Source organism: Halichoeres trimaculatus, unplaced genomic scaffold (genome assembly GCF_033239565.1).
Source record: "Halichoeres trimaculatus isolate MK-OKI-2021-1 unplaced genomic scaffold, fHalTri1.1 fHalTri1_scaffold_9, whole genome shotgun sequence".
In the NCBI taxonomy this organism is placed as follows: domain Eukaryota; kingdom Metazoa; phylum Chordata; class Actinopteri; order Labriformes; family Labridae; genus Halichoeres; species Halichoeres trimaculatus.
This window is the reverse complement of record NW_027437188.1, coordinates 15316508-15343041: the sequence shown is the minus strand read 5'-3', so window position 1 is coordinate 15343041 and position 26534 is coordinate 15316508. Positions and strand designations below refer to the sequence as shown.

Sequence of the window (26534 nt, the reverse complement as noted above, 5' to 3'; positions counted from 1 at the left end):
CAAATCTACTTGATAATAACAAAACAGACCCCCATACGACAACAAACCTTTACCTTATTAGAAGTAAATGAGGCCACAAATTATCAGCAGTTTGTTTATTGAATCAGATTGGCAGTAATAAAATACAAATAATTTCAGGATCAGACACAATTAAGTTGTTAAACTTTTCAAAGTAAATGTCAATGGTTAGAAAAAGTGGGGACCAAAATGAGACACTGTCGTATCTGCCAACTAATCAAAAACAGTATGATGAATAAAAATCGTCTTAAATGCCCCCTGGAACACAGGATATTTTGACTCATTCTTCAGGGCACAGGACTTCCCATGAGCCTCTCCTGTCGCAGTGAGATCAATCTGTTGAGCCACAGCTCCTCTGCCTTCTCCTTGTCCATGAACAACTGCGGGGGAGTCAAGAGGGGACATGTTAGCAAATACAGAAAAGGTACAGGACAAAAAATAATTACACTGTAGGAAAAGAAGAAGGGAAGTGTTTTAAAACAGCTGTGCCACATCCACATTGGATTAAAGAAACATTTTTTTTTAAATGTGTTTGTGGTTTATTGAAACAAACACAGCAGGGGCAATGGTAGGAGAAAAACAACAACATTATCACAGATATTAAATTGTAAACAGTGAGGCTTGGGAATAAACAGAGAAAAAGTGTTACTTCCCAGTGAAGGTTTAAAAGAAAAAGTTGAAACTTTAAGATATCTATATACAGTAAGAAATTGTTTCCACATTCAGGCCGTAAAACCTTAAAACGTGTTCCTTCTTAATGACCTTGTAAGCATTACCTATGGCGTCCCACAGGGGTCATTCCTGGGACCCAAATTATTTATCCTGTATAGAAATGACATATTTTCTTTATCCAAGATACTTAAATCTATTATTTTTGCAGATGATATTAGCATTGGTGTTCTGGTGAGAACTTGCAGCAGCTAGTTAATGTGGTCAATGAAGAGTAAGAAGAGCTTAAAACTTGGTTTGACCGAAATGGTTGGTCTTTAAAACTAAAGCAATGTTATTTGGAAATCTTAAAAGAGATGTAGAGTTCCATCTGGATATTGAGAAAGTTAAGATTGAGAGAGTGTTTGAAATAAAATTTTTAGGTGTTTTTCTTGACCATAAGCTCTGCTGTAAGCCATACATAAAATGTTTGTGCACCAAGATCTCAAGGAGCACAGGCATAGTGAGTACAACCAAATACATACAACAGCAGGAAACTTTACTCATCTTATATTGTGCCTTAATCATACCATACACATCTTACTGTGTCAAAGTACAGATTAATATATACAAAAGCAACCTAAAAAAATTATGCACATTGCAAAAGAGAATGATACTGATAACAAATAAAGCAGGGCATTTTGATCATACTAACCCTCTTTCTTGAAATCTAAAGAACTCAAATTTATTTCAAATTTTGTTCAGGTTAAAACTGCTCAGATTATGTACAAAGGATTAGAATCTCTTCGTATGAGGCACCGTGGGATGACTTCTTCATCTGTGTTTTAGTTTCAGGCACTTTCGTACTTACAGTGTTTGAACAAGATCAATTTCTTTTCTTTTCTTTTCTTTTTTTTTTTTTTTACCTACGCTGAAGTAATATGGAAGGTGGGGACAGGTTTAAATAAGAATTAAGCTTCCACTTGTCCCTTCCTGAACATTGTAGGAGCTTGTTTTATCTTTTTATTTTTTGCTTTAATTGCTATACTGTGCGTCTGGAATGACAGGTGATATTATTGTCATTAGGCAATGAACTGTGTACCTTTGTTGTTTATTTTACGCTTGAGATAAATAAAGATCAAATCAAATATCCATCATGAACATTAGACTATGCTTTTTTTTTTTACCTAGTGTTAGCATTTCTTGAACTAATAAGAGCACTTAAAGTTGAAGTCTCCTCAGAGTCACACCCATTTTCTGCAGATGATAATTTTATCTGTAGAGTCACAGGGTTCAGTTTAAAACCTCCTTAACTAAGAAAATGACAGAAACAAGCCATGTCGCCTCTTGAGATTATGCAGCATGCACACAGCTGCAGCAAGCACTGCAACCCCTGATACCCTCATGGGTATTCACAATGGAGTTCTTTGACCAAAGGCTGTTGTAGCCAACATCTCTAAAGTCTTTTTCAGTCTAAGTAAAAAGTGTAACCTAAAACACATAACTCAAGTAGTTTTGTTGCTCTAGTAGCGTGTTAGGACAGTGACAGAAACTGCCTACACGTGCGACTTGTTTTCATCTCAGTACATCACCAGCCGTAATGATATTGATTGTAAAAGGGCTATAAAGAAGCTGCTGCTGCAAGTGTCTGATGAATGAAGGCATCTGTTTATTAGGAAGTAACATAATGACTATATGACCGAGAGGCAAGGCGCTGAGCCATAGGAAAACAATTGGAAGATCATTTCTATATTCACAGTGTGTGGGAGATAATGTTGACATGCTGGCTGTGTGTACTTACTCTACATCTATGTGATGATATGTGTGTGTTATTATGCAGATTGGAGAGCAAAGCCGTCAATCCTTCACTCCTAACCTACACTGTGTACAGCTGCTCCGCATGTTCTCTGTGTGTTACATTCAGCACCAGTGGGTTCTTGTCTGTCGGCTCTGCACTGGTGTCACCGTGCTAATGAGGCTGTGTGTGTGGGATGACAGTATCTGGGCCGGGCTAATGGGTCTCATCTGTTCTAATTGGAAGAGGAGCTGGAGCTGAAGCTGAGGCCGGGGCCCGCCTGGGGCATATTACTGCCATACATCAGCCTGTCTGAGGGTGTGCGAGTGTGTGTGTGTGTGTGCATTTTAAGCCAGGGGGGGGGCAGATTGTGTGTATGTGTGTGTATTCAGGGGGTTATCTGCATACGTCAGGGCATAACTTAGTTTCCCCAGTAGAGATAGATGAGTGGGAAGCCCCAGGGAGCGTTATTGGAGTTTAAAGTTTCCTTCTCGTTTTTCATCATTGGTCTGCAGGCAGGGGAGGAGGTGATGTTAGGAGGCTGTAATCTACTGTACCGCAGTGTCCTATACTATACGAGGCATGCTATCAGAATATGCAGGAATGCTGTAAAAAGTGGAGCTGGTTTGAGATGAAGCAGCTTTTTACATTTAAAGGGGAAAGTTTGAAAAGTTTGTCCCGCAATCAATAAGCACCACAGTCATAAAAGCAAGACAACCAAATGATGAAATAAGATAAACTTTTTTCAGTGTGGGAGTTTATTTGTGGAGTGATGACAAGTCTGCATGACAGCCCGGTTTGATTTCAAAGTAAACTTGAAGATAACTCCAACCAATCTGTAAAAGGCTTTATCTTGTGTGAACTTACATTGGGATGGGCGAGTGTGTCAGTGTCATTGTAGACGATGGAGATGGGAAGACTGATGTCCTGAGTTTCGGACCTCTCTGACTCCTGCTTCACATCAGCTGGCTCCGCCTGTGCTTACAGAAAACAACATGTCATGATGTTTTAAGAGGCTGAAGACCCAACAATACACATGATGGAACAGAAACATTAAGTGGAGTAGGAGATTGATTCTGTTAGCTACACTTTAAAGAGAAACACTTCCAAGGAAAGTAATAAAAAATGAAATGAAAGAAACTGTTTCCCAAGTATTTAACCTATTTGTACATGCATACACATTTTACTGGAGGTATAAAACATCTACATTTTCAGATTTCTTTTAACTCACATTAGCCAATATGTTGTGATCAATTTAACCTTTAATAAACTTTTACATTACACGTTTTCTAGCAAAGAGTTAGGGCTAAGAAAATAATCATGATATGCAATGAAGCATTTGTCCAGCAGATGGCACCAAAGTCTGGCTGACACAAAAGGCTTTGGGGAAGAACTGCATTGATATAAATGAGCTTATTTCCTGAATAAAGATTGATTGTCCTAGTTGGCTCATCTACACTCATATATGTTCATCCTCTCATTTTATCCTTTAGGTAAGTCTTAATGTATTGTGTGATCAAACAGGTATAAATTCCCATGTTTTTGACTCCCTAGTGTGGTCAGAAAAAACACGATATCATTGGACACGTTTAAGTCGATTAAACCCAAAAGATAAAGGTTTTCCAGTTTAAAAATTATAGAAAAATCTGATCTTAAGACAATATTATCCCTCCATCCCTGGAGATACTACTTAAAACCTCAATAAGCCCCATATTTGGAAGGGTAGCCTCTCCTCCTTGTTGTACTTGATGAAAAAAAATGGAAATTAATACTTTGCCAAGCCAATTCATGTTTCAAACACTCCTAAAAGCAGCCCCGGAGCAAATGTTTACCCAGTTGGAAAGATCTTTTTAAATTCCTTTGGCAGGATACATAAAGTGAGCGAGATATAAAACACACAGGCTAATAAGAGTGGTGATGTGCCAACTTTCAGAAAGGATAACTGCTAATGGTAATTCTTGGTAAAAACATGCTGAATGTACATTTCAAATGAATTCTGTCTGCTTGAATAAACTATTCAAAGAGATAATAAGGCTGACATTAAAGGTTTCACTGGGTTCTCTTCATTAACACTCCTTTAACGGCCACAGCTCACTGCAAGGTATGTGCATAAATACTGCCCATCCAAGCAATCTGAAACAAGAACATGTTCAGGCTTGTTCCAATGGATGGTTCTAGGGATGGGTACTGAATAAGGAACTTTTATAGGTACCAACCAAATTCTTTCAAAGGTACCTGGTACCCAAATCACATAAAATCAAAAGGTACCATGTTCAGGTACCTGAACACATCATTGTGACTGTGAGGGAGTGGAGGAGTAGCCGATTTTCCATGCTGGACATGAACACAGCATTGCAAGTTTTTATACTGAAGAATAAATATGTTAAATTGAAAAAAAATCATTATTAAACAAATTAATATTTTTTACTACATAGACACAAAAAATTACCAAAAACTGGTGCCAATGAGCATCGACACTGATTGCCAGGCACTGGGCATCAGTACCATATGGTTTGAAATGTGAAAGGTACACATTCCTACATACGTCATTATGACTGTAGCGACTCTGAAACAAAAAAACATATTCCTACAAGGTTTAAATCTTCAAATATTCCTTTAATATTTGATTCTATTTATTGTAGGTTAAATATTTCTTTCAAGAGTTCAGGGAGACTGTATTTCCTTCAAGTTTTGTGGGAGGATTTCACAGGATCAATCTAACTTTGAAAATGTGAAAACAGACCAATGTACTTTCTCTTCATTTTTTTTAACATTGAAAGTTGTTTCTCATCTGGATAGTTCAACCTGGTTTAAACAGAGACACTACAATGAAAAGGCTGTGCCCAAGGCAAAGTGCAATGTGTATATGTAATCAGGGCTAGCTGTCCAGGCCAGGACCGTCCACTCCAAGCCGCAGCCATGGGAGGTCTCGCCCTTTGTCAGACTCACCAGGATGTGTCCCAAACGTCAGTGCAGGTTTGCTGTCACATGTTGTTGTCTATCTTTTCAAAACAGCTATGAGCGCCAACAAATCTAATTCCTGCTCCTTCAGAGACATTTCAATAATGACTTGTGTGTTTTGTCTGCATCTGCACAACCAGAGGGGGGAGAGAGACGCACACAGAAGGAAGACAGAGGCTGCCTGCTGCCTGCTGTGGCTTTTGTGTGGGTGCTGCCGCTTTGGAGGCAGCGAACACTGGAGCGTCTGATGAAAACCGTCTCAGGTCGGAACAAATGGCGCTGAATGAATGTTTGATTTGGTCTGGGCTGTCTCTGGACAGACGGCACAGTATTGCGGAGAGGTAAATTCAATAAGAGACGGAGTGAAAAGATAGCGAGAGTGAGGGGCAGGAAGAGAAAGAGAGACAGAACGCACCTTTATATCATCCCTGGATGATTTGAAAGCCTGAGGAACAAAGGAATCACTCTCGATGGCCTCGATGTCCTTTATCCTTCGCACTTGCTCCTCTAGAGAAGTTCCCTCTGAAAACACGTTACACAGAAGAGAAGCTATGAACAAAAGCACACACACACAGTCACACACACATGTCCAGAAACACACAGGGCCTGAGCCCTCCCTTGTCATCTTTGAAAGGCACCAGATTTCATTTGGACTGGGCTTAGTTGATTGTATGTTATCTCTCTGTGTAATGCTCTTTGACACATACAATATGAAATATCTGATATTCCCCTATTTTAATCTTGGCTTCCATGAAAGAAGACTCTTTCCTAGCCAAGGGCAAAGAGATGCTACGAAAGAAACGAGGGGAAAAAAGCACTAACAAGATAATAGCTAGACAGTAAATTACACTCAGATAATGCATTCTAAAATAATCAAAATATGAACACAAACTCACTGCAATGAAATTTCATTATGGAGCCTAAATGTGATTAGGTTTCATACAGTTTTCATGTATCAGGAAGTATTTTGCTCTGGTTTGTCCAATCAAACAAAAAGACTGAAAGGGTTTCCAGTAAATTACTCTCAGATATAAACACATCAGGATTCTGCATATCACATAATAAATCACTTCAGGAATTCAAGAGCAGTCTTGGGAGCGTAGGAGGGCAAAAAATAGGTGTGCCAGGAAAGTTAGCGACAGACAAAAAAAAAAAAAAGAACGTCAGAGTCTGAATGCTCCCATTATTCTCCAGTTGTCAATCTTTCCACTAATCAGTCAATATTCATCCCTCTCTCCCCCATCCATCCGTCCTCTCCTGCACTCTCCCATCTCTCTATCTGTCAATCCAGCAGACATCCATGTTTCTCCTCTCCACTCATGTAGGCTGTGTCATAAAAACAGGTACACAAATGGCAACGCACACATGAGATTTCACTTCAAGAGCTTGCATACTTTGCACTAACACTCATATCTGGCATAAGCATGAACATGATACACACATGCACACACATATACAGAGCAATTGGTGCTAATAGCTGAAATTAATTCAGTCCATTAGCAGCTACAGAACGGGTGTCACAACAGATCTTCATGCCGCTGGTGTTTAATGAATAAATGAATATTTGTCCCAGCTTTCACAGCAAAGCATCACATGCTCGCTCCCTCTCTCAAACACACACACACACACACACACACAACCTATTACAGTTCACAATAGCACTCAAACAAACTGGGTTTTGATTTAAATGCACTGCAGAATTGGACAACTGAGTGACAAGTGGAATTAAGTCTTTCTAAATGACAGACTATGAGCTTGTCATCCTGCGCAGGAAAGATGTGAGCAGAAAGGCATCGCACAGCAGCTCCCAAAATAGTCATTACCTTGACTGGGCTGTTAGATGAAGACTGAACACTGGCCCAATATCCTCCTAGAGACTGTGGCCTGTCCGTCATACCACTACCACCAGCACATCCACAGCTGCATGAGAGTTCATGTGGCTGCTCAAAACTAAGAAAATGAATTCAACGTGAACAATTCACTTTTATTCTTATTTTGTGATACTATGGGTATGAATGTCCTGCACAAAGACCTATCAAAACACACACACAAGCAGCCACCCTGACATGTCCCTACAAAAATATATCCCCCATATCTGCTAGCATCTCCTTGGCAGGCCTGTATGATACTGGTCTGTCCGTGAGCTCTGCAGGAATCCATTAAGACCTCAGACTTTTTGACAAACACATTATTGGTAGATAAAATGACTTCCATATGCTGTTTGTCAGATGTCAGCGGGAAAAGATATGTATTTCATGAGAAAATCAAAAATAATGGACTTTGAGTGCAGGCCTAGCAAGCTCAGAGACGGACAAAAAATCAATACTTGAGCCGGGAAGTGCACTCTGCAGCTTGAAGAGGTCAAAGTTGATATTTAATATTGACACATTATCTGGCAAATTAATTTAACAGGTCGACATGATTGTCACGGCATTAGGAACGCAATTCTGAAAGAGATGAGAGGTGGATAAAGTGAAAACTGAGAGAGAGGAAACAGACAGGAGACGAAACAAAGGCAGACAGTTAAATTTACACTATGTGCTGCTTTAAATCAGGCTTTTGGTCCATTTCTGTGGCATTTGTGTCTTGAAATGCATTAAAGTGAAACGGACTGCGATACAACACATTCAATAAACTTTTGTAGTGCATTTGCAGCTTAGAATAATGGGGAGTGACTAAGCAGTTTATGCTACTGTATGTTTGTCTTCTCATCCAGGTGTTTGCATGCGTATGTGTGTGTAAAAGAGGGAGGCAGAAAACTCACTTGCCATCTCATTACTGAAATTAGTTGGACAGACAGCAGTGCTGATGAGTGGCTCACAATCAATAGGCTATTGTTCTCTCTAAATAGCTGTTTGTCCACTTCATTGATTAAGAGCAGAAGACAGGAGAGAAAATCAAACCAGCCAATGGAAACAGATTTCAGCTCATCTCCTTCAGCCTTGGAGATGGGACCATTAACCAGCAGTTACACACCCTTTCCAGAAGAGGGAGCTCTTCAACAACACATGTCTACATGCTGCATGAGCAGAGAGAGGCCTCTAGGCGATGGCAGCGCCATCTTTGTACACTTGACTTTGGTCTACAGTTTGTCAATCAAGAGCAGCCGAGCTGAATATATTGCTGCTGCTGCTGCTGCTGATTAATTCCAGTAATTGAGTGCGCTAGCGTGCAGGCTAAATTACCGCAGCACTTGTTGTTGTTGTTGTTGGGAGAAAATAAATAAAAAGGATAACTAACTGCTTGTTTTATGGAGGTCTTGCAAATTGCAGCATTTTTTTACAGTGTTTTAGAATTATAAATAAAAAATATAAATGATAAATACAGACCTTAGAAGCAACAAATAAAAGTATCAGAAAATATGAGAAAGGGCAAACTATGCAGTTATATTTATGGTGGGGAGCACAACAAGCACAGAGGAATCAACGTGTAATGAAAATGGTCCTATTAGTATTTGGACGGTTTATTAAAAGAGTTAAATACGTTTTGATTTGTGGAGGAAAACAAAATAAGATCGCAGGGATTTGATCGCAGTCAAATTGCCAAAGATTATTTTCTCTCACAACCCAACGGTGACTGAAAAAACAAACAAAAAAATGGTTTTAGGATACGCAAGGAAATGTAGGAATAAACATTTAACTTAACTTTGTGACCCATGCCCTGCTTTCACGCTCACAGCAGCAGCTTTTGGTTTCCAGGTTTTAATAATGGGCCCTCTACCCCACCGCCTCACTCCCTGCACCGCAGCTAAGATGTGTAATTCAATGCTCAATTTAGGCCCGTCTCAGTGGAGATTTTTTTTTTGCCTGCTAATTGATAGAAATTAAGCCATTAATCAAGCCACTAGCCATCATTCAACCCAGGGAAGATGAATACAAACTTTCATAATAACCACCTTACCCATTTTAGCCCTCATTAGCATTAATTTTTAATGTAATTATGCTATTCTTTTACACTGAGCTCATAAATTACCGCTCTTTTGTTGCTGGCTGGCCTTGTAAAATCCAAAGTAATGCTTTGTAGTCTGATCTTTAAGGCAATTACTGGCTTCTTCACTCTTTTATCTCCCTGCATTTCCAATAACCTGCTCTCTAATGATTTATCTCCGCTGTACCCCCCCTCCACCATCTCCATCCCCCCTCCCTCCAATCCCCTTAGCCACTTTTTCTGTCTCTGCACCAGCGGCCAACTGCCCCACTGCCAGCCTCCACCCAACCCCCCAATCCGCCCACATTCTCCCCAATTTTTTTTTTTTTTTTTTTTTTAACAGCAGCCCCAGTTACAACTGGGATGCAAACATGTGCAGATGCTTGCCTCCACCGAGTTAACAACATTTACACACTCACACCTGTGTATGAGCACACTAGGTGTTTTTCTGTGTGTGCAGCAACTTTGTTTACTATCTCCTTTAGTCATTTTCCAGCTCACCCTTCATTAGTGAACATCCAGCTCCAGCAATGGCGACAACATCAGGGGAATGCCAAGGTAAGAGAAACGCTCCAACTCTCTTTCTCTGTGTCTCACTCGTCAGGTCTCCTGTGGGTCTTACCTGTAGGCTAGCTGCTCTTGTTTATGTAACCCCTGAGCTGGATAAACACACACATCTACTAGCATGCACACACTTGCGGAGCTTGGCATCAAACAGCTGAGTTAAGCTTAGCTGAGCAGTGTGCTGGGGGCGATAGAGGGGCTCTGGTCTGGTCCTGTTCTCAGCAGCAGCAGCAGCAGCATCCTGGCTGCATCAAATAGCTTTACCTTTACAGGCCCAAACAGCAGGCTGCTCCAACGCATGCACAGGATTCAGACCCATGAAAAAAGCAGACAACTGAAACAATAGGTTACTCATCAAGACGATGACTAATTAACTTTCAGCTCCGGATGGCCCCCTACTGTATGTTTACATATGTCTCATTAAAGAATTAAGGCTCCTCATCTGACTTGAATCATCATTTTGCTGACAGGACAGAGACGTTTAAGCCCCTCCCACTGCCCAGAGCTTATGGCCTCACATAGACTAAAACCTCTATTTCTATACAAAGCGCCAGACAGCCAACTTACGTTATTAAAAGGTGTCTGGTGCGGGCCTTGGTTAGGTAATACTTTTAGACTGTATTGATTCAGGGGCCGCTGACAGGTTCTGATGCTAGCCCTGGAAATGCATCAAGTAGCTAATGAGCAGCTATTAGGCCCATCGATTTGCTGATTTCAATTGATAGCTAGCAGGCCAAAGCTGCACGTCGATATTTGCATAACTAATACCCTGCAGCTTTAGGCATTGAAAAATGAGACCTCAATGAGTAACAGAGACAGAAGAGAAGAGGAGAGAGAGGAAAGAGGGTAGACGAGAGCTGACAAATACTGAAGAATGAGAAGAAATGCTACCAGAAAAAAAAAATCTCAAGTATCAAAACAATGCAAATACAGAGAAGTAACAAAGATATTTCTGTTTCCACAGATGCTGTTCCTGCAACAATTGTGAGACGTGACGCAGATGCCTGTGGCTGCTGCTGGGGGTGTGTGTGGATTCTGACAAACTGAGCCAGATGTCCCAAAGAGTGTGTCCCCAAGGACTGACAGCGTATGTATGTATGTGTTTGAAAGAGCGTGTGTGAGCAGGGTGATGTCCGATGATGGAGCAGGTGGCTAAGGCAGTCTAATATGCGTTCCCATGAGAGCACACACATAATACACACAAACATATATGATCCCCATCCCTCTGTGAAAAAAGCCACATGTCTCCAAAGCGTGTCCCCCAACAATGCGCCTTCAACTACAAACGCAGACACACACACACACGGGCCGAGTGATTCCCCTGTGGTGCTCACCTTGTTATCAGTGTCAACTGGTCCCTGTGGAGTTTGTCGCTGTGACGACTCTTGTCACTTTCATCAGAGCCCTGTCACACACCTCTGACGCTCAAATATCTCCTTCTAATATTAATTATCAGACCTATGAGTTCTCCAAAACTTATAGTAACAAATATAAATGATTGCTTTCCTTTGATAACATTTCCCAGTGGCTGTGAGCATTATTTGACCTCAGCAGATAAAGGCATGTGATACGTTTATGTGATATCTTATGTGATATCTATTTGGCATCAGGAAATTAAGAGCAGCTGGTGACTGAGTGGCAAACACACACGCTCCTCTAGTGTCTCCAAGTGATAGCGATCTCCTGCTCTCCAGTCAATAAAGGTCTGAATGATGAATTAAAGACCCAAACAACCTGCTAATGACAGGATGACATGGCAGCCACGCGCCATGTTCGGCTATCTCTTTCCACATCTATCTCTCATCCCTCCCTGCTTCTTTCTCCTCTGCCACCGAACAGAGCTCAGCTCATCTTTGTTTCCAACTTCTTCACCTCAGCTGACCTGAGCTCCACTCATCTCCACGGCCTTTTACAAATGATGTTGATACTTTAGACTTTTTAACATATATTGCTTCTGAATTGCTGAATTGCTTTTGCGACATAGTAGATTCGGTTAAACTTTAGGTTGCAAGATAAAAATTAAATTTTCTACACAATATTTTACAGAAAAGCTATTTATAACAAATATGTATTATTTAAGCAAAAGTAACTGTCATGCTCTTTCAGTTTGTGTGAGTTTTGGCAGCACCTCAAAGCTGGATCGGGTATCAGTAAGAAGGGGCCAATCCATGGTGCCGATCCAGGCAGGGTTTTTTCCTGCATTACCAGTCTATAGGATATAAAATTTTACATTTAAATATAATTTTCTGTAAATTCTGAATTGTTGTTTTACCAAACTGCTGGTAAACTTTGAAATATTTTATGGTTTGTATAAATATTAACTACAGTAATTCAATATTTCATCATTTTTTGCCTTTTACCCAAAACATTACCAGTCTTATCTCACAGTACAGGGATGTAGTTTATCATTTAATACTGGAATTGGATTGGTATCGGTATTTGTTGATACCCAAAACCCAGGTATTGGTATTGGTATCAGGACCAAAAAAGTTGGATTGGTGCATCACTACTTGTCAATACTTCATGTATCACAAGCAAGAGTTGCTGGTCAGCTCGGCCCCATTATTGAGAAACTATCTGGTGGCATACGCTCAGCTAAGAAGTTAAGCAAACAGAGGCTCTCTGCTGAAAAAGTAAATAACTGAAAAGTGTAAATATCATGTATACCTACACCACCAAGTAACGGTTGGCATATCGATCTAAATATCGATAGCATCGATACCAAGATGAGTATTGGTATTGGATCGATACTAACATGATGATATTGATACTACAGTTTCTCTTGTGTCGTCCAGCAATTTACTTTACTTTACTTCCCTGTGCAAATGGGAGGGAACTTTTTGCACTTGGGATTTCTTTTCCTAAACAATTGTGATGATAGAATAATTATTTTATTACTTTTAGACAGTCAAAATGTTGTTTTATTGTTGTGGTTAGTTTAAAAAAACATTTTTATTGCCTAAAACCTTTGTACTGTGTTTTACCATAATCATAATCATAATCATAATCAACCAACTCTGGGCAAAATCACAAAATTATTCAATGATCATTACATTCCATGTAAAAAGTATCAGTATCGGTATTGGTGATACTAGACCTGTATTTACTTGGTATCAGATCGATACCAAAATTCCCAGTATCACCCACCCCTACCACCAAGCGTGGGATTCTCAAAATAAGACATTTTACTCGTAAATGTGACATCCAATTGTCATTTTAACACCTACCATCGGCATCTATATCGAATAACCTTGCTAAAACAAACTGAACCATCCCTTCACACGGCTGATTCAACCTATTCCATTCTTGCAAAATAGAGACAAAAGTAAACTGAATTACCTGATCTGAGATAGCAGAAAATTTGATTTCTGATCCTTCTTCCTTAAGGTAAACCTTTTGGACAACAGGGCCTGGAGAGTCTTCCTGATCCATAATTAAATGCATGTGTTTAACTTCCATTTAACTACACCCACTGTCAATAAATGTTCGCAACAATCATTTAATCAATCAATGTAATTATCATGCACGAATCAAAAGGCAAAGACTCCATTTATAAGGGATGATGATGATGCATGTAATTGCTTGTTTCTTAATCAAAGGAGTCGCTAAATATTGTTTTTTGCTTGAGGATCTGAAAAAACAAATTTAACTTATGAGACTTTGATTGGACAGAATTTGTGGGGGAAACACAAAAACAAATGCTGCATTCTTGCTTTCAAATATACTGTTTGCATTACAGCTCCGAAATGCCAACGCACGGTATTTACTTGTAATTGGATCAAAAAGAGAATTCCCCATTTATCAGGGTTGACATGTTTATTGTTGCCTTGTTGACACAGCCCTTTGGTGGGTATAAATAATGCATTCAATGCCAAAAACAAGGGTCTACCTTTCGGGAAACTAGTGCAAACACAGTATAAAAGCATCTACTGTATATCTGCAGCTTATAAGTCTGCTATTTATCTGAAATCCTAGCTAAGACCCTGACTGCTCCTGCTGACCTGACGGCACCGTGCTAAAAGGGGCTAACCAAAACCATGTGGGTGTGTTTCCCTTCTGTGTGAGTGAGAAGGAGGGAGAAAGAGAGAGTGGTTTGAGTGTTAGTTGATGTCTTGCGTCTGGGCAGCATCACAGGATCTCATTAAGTAGTGAAGCTTTCACAGGCTGAGTGGTGAGATCTTCAAGATCACAGACACTTTCTCTGTCGACAGGACTTTGCTTAAATTTTGAACAAAATTTTATTTTCTTTTGCTCAAATCATCAAAAGCAGGTAAAAAGTTCTGCTTTCGTTAACTTAAACTCATAAAAATTGTGATTGGAGGGAGTCATTTAGAAGGAAATGAGGGATTTTTATCAGTGACACTTGTGTATTATGACATTTTTTAAGTAGGTCCTTACGGGTGAAGGCTGGTATTAAACACTTTCCACACGCAGACTACTTAGAACAACTTCATTAGCTGTCAAATAAGAAAGGCTTTGAAAGATAATGGATATGTGTTGTTAAAATTCAGCAGAACACAGATGAAGGAACAAACTCTCTCTGTGAGTCTGAAGGAGTGCTTTATTAAGCGCAGTGCTGTTTTAGCGTAATTAGAATACTGAGTCCTGCCCTGCCCTTTACCAGGAATAACACGCATTTGACTGCATTAACGTGATGTTAAACTATGCATACGTCTGTGTGTGTGTGTGTGTGTGTGTGTGTGTGTGTGTGTGTTGTGTGTGTGTGCAAGTGTGTGAATGCAGGAAAAAAGTGCAGTAGTCTCCATTTTTCGATTGCAGGCTGGTCAGCAGCTCTTTTATGAACAACTCTATAATTAGGAGAAACACCACGCAGCTAATTACTTAATTGGAGCAAGGTCTTTAAAATGAAAATGATGTCATGTGGATCCAGGAAAGGGGCTCGATTTTCACATACATGAATGTCAACACAGAAACACACACAAACAGAGACACGTGCACACACACACACACGTCTTGACCTATAGTCTTCTTGACGTGCAGCCATCAAGCAACCAACTCTTTCCCTTTAGTTGGGCTGTAATTGATTCTTTCACTCTGCTGGCTCCTGACAGGTCGTGTGTGTATGTGTGTGTGTGTGTGTGTGTGTGTGTGTGTGGCAAGTGTCCTGTTTGTGTGGTCTACTGCAAACTATATTAGTAAAGGTCATGGCCATGTACGTGTGTGTTTGTGGGTTTGTGAGTGGGTGAGTGTGTCTGAGTAGTAATTAATTAGGCAAATGCCCCCATCCCCTCTCCTGACCTCACTTGTAGATGAAGGACCTTGGGCACAGTGTGATCTATTACCCTTCTCTTTTTTCACTTGTGCTCTGCCTTATTGGAGGAAATCACACAAAATGACAAAACAGGAGTGACATCATCATTTGCATGTAAATCCAAACCTCCTCGCTGTGAATTACTTCCCTTCATGATCTAAATTACAGGAAAGAAATGCATGAACTGTTGTGTGATGGTAATGTCCAGTCAGTGCTGATATGTTTGATTTCTTTGCCTGTGCGAGAGGGGGCGTGTCACTCCTCTCTGCACACAGATTTTGAATGTGCACCAGTACGAAACGGTGTATGCTTAACAGACTGCCCCCCTCCTTTTGCTGCCAACGTGTCCCACACTTACTACATTCAACTCCAGCAAATTCACTTCTTCCTTTTAATCCTCCTTCTGATGACACAGCCACTTCATAACCCCGCATGTACTGCAAAGGCAAGTTGCCTTAAGCAAACAATAAGTAAAGCCAAATAAAGTTAAGCAGCTAAAACTGTGTCTGTGAAATAGGAAAAGACTCAAAATGATTTAGCAGCTCATTCATTCACATGTGGCTGAGGCGTTCATTAATGAAAGCACTGATTCAAACAATGATTTGCATGGAAACAATTTTTTCCTTTATAACGTGAGTGCTTTAGAGCAATGGTTCTCCAATGGGTGTTGAAAAATAGCAACCAAGGAAAGTTCCTTTAACACCACATTTTCAATCAGTGTTTGAATTTATATAAGTTTAAGTTCATAAACTGAGCATTTTATCCAGTAGGTTATTCAGTGCCCTTAGAAATTAAAGAGGCTCCCTCATACCAGGATAACAACACAAATAACAGCATCGTTGTCGCAGCATAGCAGCAATGCTGAATACACAGAAGGACTCACACTAAGGAAGGTAAAACCAGAACTGGGAAAATTCTGTCAGTACATGCACAGTTATGCTTAAAGGGGATTAACGTCAACAAGTTGATCGAGCAACCCACCCAAGGCATTGTGTTTTTTTTGTGGGGAGCCAACAGTAGCATGAAACCAGCACATTTTCAAATGCATTGTTTTTTTTAACAAATATTTTATTTTAAATGGGGTTTATGTATTTTTTGTGAAGAAATGTTTACTTATCTATCATTAAGTTAATACTTCCAGTATGAGGACTGTAAGAGTAAACAGACTGGCCTTTTAATTTTGAATAACTTTATTTTATATTTTGCCTTTTGCTGTGCAAAACAGTGTTGTTTAATAAACTTTGATTTTTTTGGCATTTATTTGGGATACATTATGGTTTTGAAATAATTGAACAACAGAAAAATAATCGTTAGACTAATTGTCAAATTAATCGTTAGATTCGTCGACTAATCGCTAAAATAATCGCCCGATTAATCGTTTTAAAAATAATCGTTTACCCCCAGCCCTAGAGAACTGCCCTATGTTTTACCAAAAGAAGGCACTTTAAGTTGACCATTATTTCTATTTGCGCCAATCTATCCCTTTTGACATGTCTTAGGTCTTTTTTATTTAACAGTTGTAGTTATAATGTTTTGTGTTTATCTGGTCACAATTTCAGGGTTTACAACAATGTTACTGTTTTTAAGAATATTTTATAAATCAGACACTAATAATACAGCGCTGTGTTTTATGTCTTTTTTTCTCAACCAAAACTGTTTTGTGCTTGTCAGGGGATAACTGGCAGAAGAAAAAAAATCATTTTACAGAGGGTACATCACTGAAAAAAGTTTGAGAACCACTATAAACCTCTATAAAAGTACATCAGCTGTACAGGTTTTAGAGTTTTTATGTTTGACTTCATCCCTTGCAGAAAAGACGTAATTTCTCTAAATGTGTGGCCAGACTGTGATAAAAGCATTTTATGAATATGTATATTGCAGATTTTTTTTTTTTTTTTAAATTTATTAAATACGTTGGGGGAAAAAGCCCAATCTGTGTGGCACTTGAATATAAGACAAATTCTCCTCTGGGAATTGAAGCCTATTCTTTCATAGAGCATTGCCCCACATCCCATTGCAACATATGGTCCTGTGCTGTATTAAGTGATGTAATGGCAAATAGATTTGTACTTATGTAGCACTTTTCTCGTCTAACTGACCACTTAAAGCAATCCTCCACTGCCAGTCACATTAATTTCATTATAAGGTGCATTTGTTTGGCGGAGAGGTGATCCCTGTAGAATAATGACAAAGTGATGGACCAATGACCACCAACCTCAAATGAACTAATTTTAGAAAGTTTAAATACATGCTGTATACGGTGAGATGTGTCACATGTAGGTTTGAAGTAGTGTTCTTTTTTCACTGTGTACTCCCTGCTCACTGACAACACACATACAAACATTTGGCACTCTTATTTAACCTCATAACGTCACACACACCATATTTAGTTAATAGCACTCAAGCACGCATTATAGCCCCTCCCTCTAATACACACACACACACACACACACACACGCACGCGCACACACACACACACACACACGCACGCACGCGCGCACACACACACACACACACAAACACACAAACGCACGCACGCGCGCACACGCGCGCACACACACACACACACACACACACACACACACACACACACACACACACACAGAGTTAAGTGACCTCTGATGTCTAACGGCAAACCTGTCATGGGCCACCACATGGCCACAGCCACCCAGGATGCCAGCACTTTGACCTGTAACAGTCTGCGGGTGTGTCTAATCGCTGCCGTCTGACCACCCTGTTAGAGAAGTACACCCGTGCTGTGTCTGATCATGTCCAGACACATGCAGGGGTGTGTGTGAAAGCGTGTATGTTGCAAAGCACCTCTGACAGGCTGGGAATGTTTTCTGTTAGAGGACCAAACCACTGCTGTACCTTAAAAAGACTAACTCTGGATGATAGGCAGAGACATGACTGTTTTAATCTTTTACTCTCTTAAAAGTCCTTCAAAGGACACGTGTTGAGAATTAGCATTTCCTATGAACAACATGATACTTGCATTGGATGGCTGTTTGTGTATGTTTACGGTATTTGTCCCAATCAATAAACCATAAATAATAAAAGCCAGAGCAAGAAACAGAAATTTGAGTTTAAAACAATTTTGACAATTAGTTGTTAAAAGGATTTGGAAAACGTGATAATCACTGCAGCACCATGTGAAGCACTCCAGAGCAGGTTTTAAGCCATCTTTTTTTACATTCACAGAACTCAAGACAGATGCCCTTGTTCCACATTTTCAGCAAATATCTTTGAACTTCCCAGGGCGCCGTCAAACTGGCCATCTATTTATTTTGGCTTATGTTAAGTTAACACTTGTGGTCACACTGGCCAAAGAAATGGGCTTTAGGGCTGAAGAGCGCTTACCTATCTTACCTATCTGCTGTTTAAATCATTTTTATTAACTATTTGTTTTTATTGATTGTGTTTTTATTATACATTGTTTTTTACTGATCTTATTTTTAAGCTTGTACAGCACTTTGGTCAACCGGGGTTGTTTTAAAATGTGCTATAAAAAAAGTTTGACTTGACTGAAGCATGGTACGGTTTGCCAGTGTGGCCGCGCCCTTAAAGACCCCCTGAGGTGTTTCTAAGTGATCTTGGAAAATCTCTCCTCTTGATATATGCTGACATAGTTTGGCAGAGAGAGGAGGGGTCTATGTTTTTCTCTGCTGATAATGATTTCTGTGATTAATTTTGTAGTGATGGTGGACACAGGAGCTGGACTGTTAGACAGAAAAAGGACAGAAGAGAAGAAGAAAACTGAACAGGAGAGTGATAGAGCACGGGCTCAAGGTTAAAACATAGGCTAAACTGTTTGTGATAATGTTCACTCCAACCCACAGTCAGCAGTTATTCTGCAGTGGTCTGTTCAAACTTGAGAGTCTATCAATAAAATGAAGAGTGATGTTACTTAAACTTTGATTGGCAGATGACTGGCAGGACACTGCTAACCAGGATTCACTAACATTGTAAGTTGCAGACACGTCTTAGAACACCGAGCTGTGAGTAACGCTAAATCTTGCTAAACTACGTGACAAACTGAGTTACAAAAATTGCTTGTTGTCATGTTTTAAACAATAGCGCTACATTAGCAAATATATTAACTTGTCATGTAGTATTTGGTAAAAAAGTTGTCTTGAACAAAGAAAAGTGTTGAAGAGAAGATCTCCTCTCTTTTCATCTGCTTCAAAACAAACGCGCCTTAAAGAGTCACATCTTCACATCAGTGGGTACAAGTGCTCATGGGAAACTAAGTCTTCATTCTGGAGGAACAACAACTTTTCCTCACAACCCCTTTAAATCTACATCTATGGGTGGTGAGATCTGTAAAATTGATGTCAGCCGCCTGGTGACTGGAGCCAGGCCTCTGAATGTGCATTGGTCTACTGGTAGCAGGTTAATTGATAAGGCTGACCCAAGGAACGATTACCAATCACAGAGGGTAAAAGGTTGCTGTCAATCATCCGTCCACTTGACCTGAGTGAGCACAGACTGCAGGCCAGCGTGGTCAATTTCTGTGTAATCTGGCCTACAGCAGAGATAGCAATCGGTCAAACATGCCATTTCATAGATATCCTTATAGAAATGATTATGCTATAGGCTACACTGCTGCAGAAGTAAAAGCCACACACACACTGGGCGACCTCAGCATCCCATTACCCCGGGACAACAAGGGGTCACATGGGGTTAGCAGAATTCGGCACGCGTCTCCTCTGGCTCACGGGACCAGCAGGACAGGAGGTCACCTAATCACCTTTCTGCACCATCTCCGAGGGAGAACAGGGAGAGGAAAAAAGAGGCGGGGAGGGGTGAGTGGTGGGGAGAAAATCAACTTTAAATTTGCAGTGATGAAAAATCAATAACGCAGTAATTGCTTGGCTTATCACCACGCAATGAAACAAATTGGGAGGAGAAGGAAGGCAAGGAGAGGGCTGGCGTCCATGATGCACGCCAGGGTTTTTTTGGCTGCAGCGTGTGCAATAGAGACAGAGACACTGAGAGGGAGGGAGCGAAAGAAAAAGAGGGAGAGGGAGAGGAGAGGAGTTTGGGCTTCAATGGGCCAAGGCAAGGAAAAAAGGTCTCCTCGTGATAATTAAATCTTCTCACACTGATTTTCTGCCAAATTTATTTCCCCGGGGACCATAACTCTGATTCAGTGCTTACAAGCCTTGCATAACTAATCATTTCAACGTGGGGGGAACCACAAACCTGAATGAATAGGGAAGAGAGAGGAGAAAATAAAAAAAAGAGAGAGATGGCGAGACTGAATCTGTAGCACTATTCATCTCTAAATCAGTCACTATTTAGGCAGGACAAAAATCAGGGATAAATGTGGAGCTGTAGCATTTTGTTTGAAACCTTTAAATTGAAGGTGTAATTGATTGTCAGTGTGGTTCTTTTTACAGGCAGAAAACATCCTTTAATTCCTGGAACAAATAGAAGCCATAAAGCCAATGAAGTGTCGGCTCAATATTCCTCTGACTGTTCCTGGCATGATTGTGTTGAACATAATAACACAACAAATAAGGCCATTTATCTGAAGTAACGACAGGAGATGAGGCTAACTCCTCTAATCAATACTCAGTCGATACAAACCAGATTTTCTTACATCAAAATCACTGAGACAGATCTTCCTTCAGTGCAGAGTGCACAAGAGCAATACAGAGCATCCCTGGAGTCCCCGGGTGGATCATATAGCCAGTGGAGAGGAGACGGTTCAAAAAAAAGAAAAAGAAAAAGCTTTATCCACCCTGAGAGAGGATGCTGGGAACTATAATTATAGCTCGCTATAATTCAGACACTCTCCTTATTGGATCCCTGTGTTTTAGTTAATGTGATGAGATCATGGACACCAGATCACTCGTGTTTACCAGCGGATGAATTTCACCGCTTGTCCTTCAAGTGGCAGCCAGAGCACGGCAAGGAAGCATGGCACGCCACACCACGGCCCCCGGTAATTAAAACATTTAAAGCAGAGCCAGCCCCCCTTGTGCTCCCGAGGTGTGATACGGGGGTCACGCGCCTGTAGATTCTAATTTGTGCATCATTTGTATTCATGACAGGCACGTGCTAAATATTTAACAGCAGCCCGGCAGGAGTTTTGTATTGTTAGGCTTTCCAGGTCAAATAATTTGATTTCAAGGCAGATTACATTAAGCGTCAATGTCCAAGCCACCACTCTCACTTGCCTCTCATTTCCTGTCTTTTATTACAGCCGAGATAGGCCCCAACTGAAGGGATACGGCTTTGGATTATACAAGAGCTTGTTATCCGTGGATTAGTTATTATTTTCAATTAGAAAAGGGATCACACCATTTATTATGGACGCACACACCCACACTAGTATTGCATGCCGGGCGGAAATTTTAGCTGACTGACAAATTGTCTAGCAGAGCATGTAATCACACCTAACAAGAGGAATATTATTTCAAACCCATGACGGAGCGGGCGCATGCAGCCTTAATGACACTTCTCTTATATTGATTGTCTTAGACTGAAGCATCCTACAGTCGTTAAGGAGCCCTCTTTCTCCCTATATGTCAAACAAAAGGAGCAGGAAACCAAATCCAGACATTTTCTGCTCCAGTCAAGGCCTCGTGGTGATTGACAACAGAGCTAGTTAAACGGTGATGAGGCGTTAATGGATGCTAGGTCGAGGAAGTGAAAGAGGGGAAGGGGGGGAAGAGGGGGCCTGCGGCTGAATATTTAATGGTCATATAATTCCTGAACGCAGACACACACACACAGATAGACAGGTACACACCCAACCCATGACCTGTCCTACACACCGCGTAATTAGGGAAACAGTCCTTTCGTTTAGCTGCCAAAAGAGCAAACTGTAGGTATATATTCCCCTAATGATATGGGTTAAAGAGCTATTATACGTCTCATTAAAATATATGATCTCCCAATCTGGTGCTGGTTTGAGGTAATGGGGACAGAGCAGCAGAGGGGCTCAAATACCAACTGCAGGCTATAGGCTAGTGTCCAATTCAGATCGACACAAATCTGAATGTGACGGCACAAATGAAGCAATGTTTCAGTCAAAGCCTCTAATTACACACAGAAGCCCGCTTTTTGAAGCAACATGTGAGTGGGTGTGAGTGTGTGTGTGTGGGATATTTGGGGTTATTGAGCATTTGACACCAATTTTTAACCCTCTGGTACACCATCCCTTAAACTCCACAGGACATCAGGTAACAGGGAAACAATATGAGGTGTGAAGAATGATCTGATCACAGATTAAAAAAAAACACACCTGACTTTGTTCTTGGTATCATCATCCAGGGAGGGAAAACAATTCAACAACAGTTAAAAATTCAAACTTTGTTTCTTCCAGATGCACTGAATCAAGCCTGTTCATTAAAAAATGTACATAAAAGTGCATACCAGCTATCTTTAAAGGTATCAATGAACTTTCCGGAGCTAAAGAGGGAAAAAAAGTTTTTACTGTTTTCAGGGAAACATTTCCCAAACCTGTGTGGCTCTTTTAGTATTATCTGTTTTCACCATGTGAAATTGAAGCAAGCTTCAGGCAGTTGTTAAGCAGTAACCTTTTTCAGGGGCTATTTTCGTGTGATTTGGCGCTATTTGATAAGGGAGATCTCCCACAAGCTTTTTAAAGCTTTACTGTCACAACAAACTGACATAATGAGCAGTGCCAGGCCAGAGGTCAACAGGTTTGAGGTTTTAAAACATAACCTGAACGAGGAGAGACTCCTCATTGGGGTGTGAGGCGCAGCAACTCCTTGATCTCGAGGGATGTTCACCTTAATACATCAGGCGCCTGCTCTGCCATCAGCGCTAAACCGTGTGTGTGTGTGTGTTTTGCGTAATACCATCTTTCTGTACAAAAAAATAAACAAAAAATGAAATACATCTCTCTTTGCATTCTATATTGGTATAGTGTCTGCAGTGGTGTATTGGTAACTCATTTCTTTAGGTTAAAAAACAGGATAGTGCATCTTGTCCACTTAATTCTACAGTGATGGTCAGAGAAGAGGAAGAGAAATATTTCATTCAAAAACTTATATAAATGTTTGACAGTAAATTGTACTCAACTATGTGATTGAATAAATTCATAAATCAATATTTCTATACATTATTACAAATAATGTGATAAATTTTATAAAAGTATATCAACAGAAAATAACACATATTGGTAACAATATTCTTTCAACAGTTTATAATAACATTTCAATGTCATCTTTTTCATTTTTGTTTGTAAAAACCAAGAAGACTGAAGTTTCAGACTGAATACAATAATAATGTAGACTTTAAATAGTGAGGTCTATAGGGGGTAATCATAGGAAGGTTTAAAATGATTTTTGATGTTTAATTAAATTCAATCATAAGAAAGAAGTTACTGAAAAAGTTATATTTATTACATTCTCCTCTGATCTGGGTATAAAATATAAAAAATGCTGTGCCCATTATGTTTTATACTTATGTATGGGTAAAAGAGTGGACTTTGTCAAAATGTTAAAACTGCACCTGTCCTTCAAAAAATCTCCAAGCTGTGTTGTGAATTTCCTGGTATGAAATTAAAATGTCTTTTTTTATCTATATGGATCATTTCTGTGAAATAGCAGACCTCCCCTGATCTTCTTCACTGACTTTGTCGGCTGTGACTTGCACACCTTTGTTTAGTCTCAATGATCAGTTTAGTGGAAGGATCGCTCTTCTTTCAAAATTCAGGCCTATTGGGTTCAAATAAGGAACTGATGCCTCATCAGGAGTAAAGGAGTGTGAAAGAGGAAAAAGGCAGATAATAAGAGGAAACATTACAGTCCAGAAGAATTCTTCTGCAGCTATTGCTGGATTAGAAATGAGACCTGAGAAATGCGTGGTTAAATTGAGAACAAAAAGAAGGAGGAATTTGGCATGGCTAACAGGAATGACACATAAAGCATTCAACCCTTCCTGATGAGTAAGATTTGGTTGGTGAGAGATTTATAAGCTGGATAACGTCATATCTTTGGTTAATTGAAGAACCTAACAAACAGCTACCGCCCCCAGTAACTCTTGTTAAACTCAGCCTTTATTAAAGTGCCAGCTGATACACATACAGAGTGTGTTGCAGCAGCAGTGGGTCCATCTTGTTATAGCTGGACACGCTATGTTAGCTAAAAGCCTCCTGGGCACACAAACAACATCTCTCAGCTTTAATAGCCTAAACAAGCTCTGCAACTAACAAAGAACTCATCCTCCTCTCTCATTCCTGCACTCTTTTATTTCATATGTTTCCTTTTTCAACCACTAGCATCATCTGGCTGCCCTTAACCAGAGAGCCAAACACTCCTTTTAAGTGAACACTACTTTGTTAACTGATGACCACAGGGTCAGTTATTGATCCTTTCCTTTCTCTCTCCCTTGGTTTAAAAAAAAAGAAAAACCCTGCTGATAAAAACCCCTCTCTTCTCTCAGGGCCCAGCTGAATGTTGCTACAGTTGGCTACAATAATAGCGTGCATATCATAGCATGAATCAGATCTCTGTGGTTTCGATTAGGGCTAAACTAACTCAAACGCATCGCCGATCTAGGATGTGAATCTATTTATGAACGAGGAGTGTAGGTGGATGTGTTGTTCACTTCTCCCCTTCGTTCTCTTTAAAGGTTTTCTCATTTCAGTCGACTTAGCGGTTCAAGTGTAAACTTTCTAGTTGTGTTGACCTCTCTGAGGCCCTGCAGGGAATAAGGAGACCCCTGGTGATCTGATGTTTAGCAGCAGCAGTGGCCCACCTCCTCCATTTTAGCTGCGCTGGGAGGAAGGGCAAAGGAGGATGGTGCTAGCTAACTCTGCCTGTGTGCATGTGTGCAATGTGTGTTTGTGTGTATTTGTGACAGTGCCACAGGCTTCCCTCGCTACTGAAGCAGGGGCGAGTCATCGGGGCCACCTTGTCATGGGTCTCTGATCTTACTTGATGTGTCCCTGTGCTGGGAAAGGAATAAAATAATGGCCCTCGAAGCTGCGCCTTCACAGCAAGTTCTGCACATCCCTACTACACAATCAAGCACAACACCTTATTTCACACAGAACGAACAGTTGAAGTGAAGGATGAGAGAGCGCAGAGCAAAGGGGAGAAATAGTCAAATGACTCCAAAAAAGAGGCAACAGCGCTGTGTGAACTTAGCTATAGAAAGCTGTTTGACTGGGAGCCCTGCTCTGTTTGCCCCGAGCGAGGCACTTAGTCACCACTTTGGCAAAGCTTCCACACACACAGAGTGGTGAAAGGCAGGAGAAAGGAAACAGTCAGAAAGAGACAGAGAGAAGGGCAGAGGAGGGGAGGAAATGGTTTATGAGGACAAATGGAGTTGAAGGAAAAGAGAGTGAATGTGACTGTCGGAGGAGGCACACAGAGTGGGGAGGGAGAGCATTTGGGCAAAGAAAGATGAAAAATAATAACGCGAGAATGGGGAGGGAGAAACAAAACAAAACAAAAGAGGAAAGGAGGTGGGAGAGGGGCATAAACTCTTTCTGGGTGTGTGGAGGACAAAAGGAAGAGTGCAGGGCTAATTAGTTTCTGATGGCTGGACTTTCATTTGGCTGAAAGGTCAGCTAACTTTAAAGGTCAGGCTGTTGTGCCTGCTCGATGCAAAAATTACACTATAAGAGAGGAGGGAGAATCCAGCAGTCACTGAGAAATTATGCTCCAAAACATGCGTGTGTGTGAGTGTGTGTGTGCAAGTAAAGCACATACGATATAATGCCATGCTTTCGTCATAACACAGACTAGGGTCATTAATCTACATAAGGTCTGTCAAAAATGCAAGTGTCCTCTGCAAATTACTCTCAACTTCATCTTTGTGGGCTTGTGTGTGTGTGTGTGTGTGTGTGTGTGTGTGTGTGTGTGTGTGTGTGTGTGTGTGTGTGTGTGTGTGTGTGTGTGTGTGTGTGTGGTGGGTACCCATATAAGATAAATTTACAGCCTGCAATCTGAAGCAGTTTTTTTTACACTACACACCCACAGTGCATCTTTATGTAGATAACAGACGTCTTATAAAAACCAGAGGAGTGTAATCAGCATCTACAAGTTCGTGTTTTGTGAGCAAGTATTCTTCTGTCCCAGTCAAGAGCACTCTGCAAGATGGGAGGATTTGTTTTGACATGTGAATTTTACTATATAAGAGGTGTTTAAGGGTCTTTAATCTCCACTGGTGCAGTTTAGATAAAAACTGATTGACCGCATGTATCAGAAAAACCAACACCAGCTTATTTACCAGTCACGTTAAAAAACAGATATGTAACACATGCCTCACAGCTGTAAAAAAATATGTTGCATTTTCTGTTTCCAATTCTTCAAATGTAATGAGAGTCTAACAAATGGGGGACAGACTACTTTTATCACTCCT

General features: G+C 40.5%; 1 protein-coding gene across 1 annotated transcript in view; it reads right to left on the bottom strand.

The window, feature by feature from the left end:
* Positions 1-128: 128 nt before the first annotated feature.
* rsrc1 (arginine/serine-rich coiled-coil 1) overlaps positions 129-26534 on the bottom strand; it is a 153019-nt gene continuing 126613 nt past the window's right edge. The window contains exons 8-10 of the mRNA XM_074680161.1: positions 5838-5944; positions 3329-3436; positions 129-398 (exon numbers count right to left, since the gene is read on the bottom strand). Of these exons, the coding sequence (XP_074536262.1) occupies positions 306-398; positions 3329-3436; positions 5838-5944 (308 nt within the window). The 3' untranslated portion in view covers positions 129-305. The remainder of the gene's footprint in view (positions 399-3328; positions 3437-5837; positions 5945-26534) is intronic.